This window comes from Armigeres subalbatus, chromosome 2 (assembly GCF_024139115.2).
Source record: "Armigeres subalbatus isolate Guangzhou_Male chromosome 2, GZ_Asu_2, whole genome shotgun sequence".
Taxonomy (NCBI): Eukaryota; Metazoa; Arthropoda; class Insecta; order Diptera; family Culicidae; genus Armigeres; species Armigeres subalbatus.
The window spans coordinates 423,304,826-423,309,770 of record NC_085140.1 but is presented as its reverse complement, the minus strand read 5'-3'; the positions used below and the strand labels follow the sequence as shown (position 1 = coordinate 423,309,770).

General features: G+C 41.0%; 1 protein-coding gene across 1 annotated transcript; it reads right to left on the bottom strand.

Annotated features, from left to right (window-relative positions):
- Positions 1-2,253: 2,253 nt before the first annotated feature.
- On the bottom strand, positions 2,254-3,071 carry LOC134217797 (adult cuticle protein 1-like). The gene is made up of 2 exons (XM_062696613.1): positions 2,919-3,071; positions 2,254-2,842 (listed from the first exon to the last, which is right to left on the bottom strand). Exons 1-2 carry the CDS (start codon positions 2,922-2,924, stop codon positions 2,468-2,470), a joined length of 381 nt encoding a protein of 126 aa, XP_062552597.1. The 5' UTR covers positions 2,925-3,071; the 3' UTR covers positions 2,254-2,467.
- Between the last annotated feature and the right edge of the window lie 1,874 nt (positions 3,072-4,945).

Below are 4,945 nucleotides of genomic sequence, written 5' to 3'. Positions count from 1 at the left end.
AATGCTTAATACCGAATTGCCCAACAGTAGGCGATTCAACTAGATGTAGCAAAGTCTCCTGCAATAGATATTATAATCGCCGATATATTTTGGAAAAAGTTGTCTAATTTGTAATGTTCTTAGTTTCATGTTCTTGAAAAATATTCTTGTTCAGAAAAAATCAATATTCCTGAATGTTGATCACAATCTGGAGACCTATCACGATCTAACGCCCCCCCTTTCGTACTCACGGTTTAGCTGCGCGTAGAATGCGTCCTTATCATCATCAGTGCTTCCGGAGTGTGGGCTATGGACGTTGATTATGCTGAAGTTGAAGAACCGGCCTTTGATCCTCAACCTGCATATTCTTTCATTGATCGGCCACCACCCGATCACGCGCTTTTGCATATCGCCCATCACTATGAAAGCTGTTCCCCGCTCGTGTGTGTTGCCGCAGCTCTGGTAGATGGTATGATTACCTCTAAACGTTCGCACCATTGATCCCTTCCAACAAACCTCCTGCAGCGCTACGATGCACGGTCCTTGAGCACATCGGCGAGTATGCGTGTGCTCCCGATGAAGTTGAGAGATTTGCAGTTCCACGAACCGAGTTTCCAATCGCTAGTCCCTTTTCGTCGCAGTGGTCTTCGCCGATGAATCCGGTCCGTACTCTCTTGTTGATTGTTCGTTGCGTAAGTTTTTTTTTGGCTGGCTTGCAGGGCCTGACACCAAACCCCCTGAATTTCCGGAGGACCATTCCTCCTTATTTCCGGTGGACCATAATGCACAGTTCCACTTAGAGTCCCTCGCTGGCACTCGGACGATGATCATCCGTCCCTAACATGGAGGAATTTATGCCCAGGGAAGTCAAGACAATTTCCAATCCGAAAATTGCCTAGACCGGCACCGAGAATCGAACCCAGCCACCCTCAGCATGGTCTTGCTTTGTATTATCGCTAAATTATTAATTAATTTGCGTGATGAGCCAACGTTACATCCAAAGTTAACATTATCTGCCGTTACCTTATCCGTGAAGTGCACCGCACTTCTTGCACCTAGCTTTGTCCAATGTGGGCAGGAGTCTTAAACTCGTTGAATAGATTCTATACAGGGATTGGATATGCACAAAACTTTCAACGAAGTATTCTGGTCGTTTTTTTATCACGTGGTCCATCGAAACTCATTCTCCTATCACTGAATTTTAATTTGTTATCCGTTGAGCATTGTGATTCCACTCTAAAGCCGTATGATAACATCTTCAGTTTCACTTGCCATGTTTTTTGCCTTTATCTTCTTCCTTATAGTTTCACGGCTGTTTATCTATGAAAATGTTCATCGTAAGGTTGACCACTTCTATATAGAATATGATTATCTAACACAATTTGCAGATACAATAGTTATTCCACTTCATAGCATCACTGCCGACGTTTTTTCTGAAATAGGTTGGTCTGTTGTATTCTCTTCAGCTACGATGGACGATGGGCACAGTATCAATACATTATGTACGCCATAAAACACAGCACTTTTAATTCCAAAAATCTCTCAACGATGCGTCGACTTTAATCCATATGCTTTCACATGTCCATGTGCTCCTATGGATTAAAAAAATCTGCACTAGATTCAAGAAATTATTCTCTTAAATCAATACCAAATTTCCAAAACGGCTAATCACTCCCACGCAAACCAACACCACCAACAGATAGCAGAAGTCTTCGGGTTGATGGTGTTGGTTTGCGTGGGAGGGGTATACCCCGTTAGGCATAAGTACGTTTGGCATAAAGACGTTAGGCATAAGTACGTTAGGCATAATGGACGTTAGGCATAACGGACGTTAGGCCTAATGTACGTTAGGCATAATGGACTAACCTACATTATGCCTAACGTCCGTTATGCCTAACGTCCATTATGCCTAACGTACATTATGCCTAACGTCCGTTCTGCCTAACGTACTTATGCCTAACGTCGCGGACCCGCGTGGGAGTGCTATCAGTTTCTTGTTCCGTATTCCGAACATATATTCCGTATTATTGAACATATATTCATCTCATCGCAAACAAAGAAATACAGCACCAATCTTGCCGCTTCTTTTTGCTAACATGCATGCTCACTGCTGAAAAAATCACAAAAATAAGAAACAAATTAAATTCCTTTTCATTGTTCTGTTTTTGATGGGATGAATATGGGAGCTATGAGATGAAGTGCCGAACCGGTCCCCTATAGCCATAGCTTATACGACAAAATTAACATTTAAATATCAATGAAAAAGTCATTAAATAAAGTTGTCGTATTCGAAGTTTGCCATTTATTCAAGTGTATTTGTGGAACGAGTTGCAAAGGAATTTACAAAATATTAAAAACCAAATCAGCTTCAGAACTCCGATCCCACTAGAAGGAACAAGTTCTACCGCCGAAAAGGATTGAACAGAACCGTGCGAGAGGCCGTTTAGAGTATTTTGATTGCACTTCATCGGAGGTGACTGCCGCCAGTTTATTCTGAGCCGGGGGCTGGAGCCAAGTTCAGTTGTTGTTGTGAAACCGCATGTCCTGGCAGCGGAGCAACGTGAACGGCTCCGCGAGTGGCTGAAACGGATGTGGCAGCTGGAACTGGAGCCGCTATAACCACTGCAGGAACAGCTGGAGCAGGAGCGACAACCACAGCGGGTACTCCGGAGGCATCAACCGTTATCGGAGCCGGAAGTGCTGGCACCACGATAGCTGGTGCGGGATTTGACTGAATGACTGTGGCACCGGGAATGGCCAGTCCGGCTGGAGCTGGGATGGCCAATGGTCCGGGCCAGTACCATGGCAGCACTGATCCATCGGCGGTCAGTGAAATGGCAGCGATGACGAGAACAACGAAGCACTGTTGAAAAACACCAATGTAATCCGGTCCTTGAATACCTAATAATCCTTTTCGGGTGAAAATCTCGAATACTCACCTTCATCTTTGGTTGAGGGCTGGTAGAACCGAAGTGACTATTTGAACACGGAAGCTGAACGATCTGTGGTGCTGACTCGAAATGATCGATTTGTTTTTATATGCTTGATGTACCACCGCGACCCAACTCGGCAGAATCTAATCAAGGCGCGGGAGATTCAACTTGGAGACGACCTGCACCGGTACCCTCCAGCTGATCTGGCGTGGGCACGGTCCAGTCGAATTAATTACCGACCTCTCTAACATCCAGCTGAGATGGTCGCATTGACGCCATCATCGCGTCAAGTTGAGGCAGAATTTCATCAGCAATGTATACTCTCCGGCCCCGAAGGTGCGCTGTGATCCCGATTTTTTTCTGTACATACGTACGTGGAGTGACATTGGAGGAAGCAAGGGTGAATTGCAAATACGAGCTAGATGTGTGCATATATTACCGGATTATAGGCAAGCATCCAATTCATCAATGGAGGAGACAAGATGTGATAAATGCATTAATAAGGTAATTGATACATCTGTTTAAATGGGATCACATTTGCAGAGTGTAGAGAAACGGGATGCCACATGCATGATCTTATTACAATGGTATTCGAATATATAAACATGTTTTATATTGGTGAGAGCCATGATTTCATTTTCTTTAAGACATTACATCTCAAATGAAGCTATCATCATGATAGTTTCAATTCAAGCCCAGTTATTTAAGCTTTGGGTTGATTTATTCCATTTTACTGATCCAAGACAGGGTCCAGTGTAAAATTTGAATATAGAAAGTCTCGTGAGTTTTCATTATGCAGAACAACAAATGGCTCAATTGACGTCAATCAGTGATATGTGAGTACGGATTCAAGTTATCGTTTGTCAGCTGATTAAAACTGGATCATGTAGTTGAAATGTTGCTTCTAGAACAGATGATAAATACATTTAGACAAATTGGAGCTAACTATAAAACAGGTCTTAATTTGTCCTTACTGAGCAGTGCTTCGAATGGAACAGCTGTGAAACGTATGAGCCGTTAGGCTCAAGCTTCCTCTACATCGTTCCAATGGATGCCAGATTTTCTGTATACAAATTTTGGTACATACAAAATTATTATTTTCTTATACAAATAGATTAGAAGTTCTATTTCATTTTTTTTCTTTTTTTGAGAAAAATGGCGATAATTTCACCAATATTTTTTACAGAATTGTTAAAGCTAATGATGTGGTGTAGTGAACTAATAATGGCAAATAAAATTTCAAATTCATTTTAATGCAGTTTCTATGCATTTTCTTATTTAGTCATAGTTTATTGGAATAAGTTTTATTATTTTTTGTTTTTATTTGGTGTAGCTAACCATTGTTTATGCATTTTTTAAAACTAAGCGTTGACCGATTTACGCGCAACAAGTTGCATTCTACGGGGAATTCAGTTTTATTGTTGCCATTGAAAATTTGACCTTTTAGACATTGCCTTCTGAAGTTGTTGACAAATTATCGTTTATTGCGAGAAGATAGAAAAATTCGAACGAGGTTCCGACGGTCGACCGTCGGAAAGTTGTTCCGCAAACGTCAAATCACTTGATGCACGGAAAATAATGTTGGTTGATTTTTTCGGTGTGAATGTTGTTTATTGAAATCAAAGAAAATATGTAACTTTAACGAGTGTTACATGCCGCTATATATTTTAAATTAGTTTTATGGTTCTTTCAAGGCATTTCGGAACGTATTTATGCTATTTTGAAACATTTTAGACTTCTCGAATATTCTTGATATCAAGGAATATCAACACTTTTCGCACAGTGCATGTAATTTGAAGTTTCCGACACTCAGTCTTCTACTTCTTCTTTGCTTCGCAAAATTAGAAGTTTTCTCTGTTCTCGCAATACTTCCATAGGGACCCTTCATTGAGAAGAAAACACGAAATTTAAAAAAACAGCCATGAATGCAATATATGTAAATTGATGGAAAAAATTAAATCCAACTACCTGAAGTGCTATTTTGGACCTTTCTTAAGTGATTGTTTTCGTTACCTTCTTCAATGCATGAGATA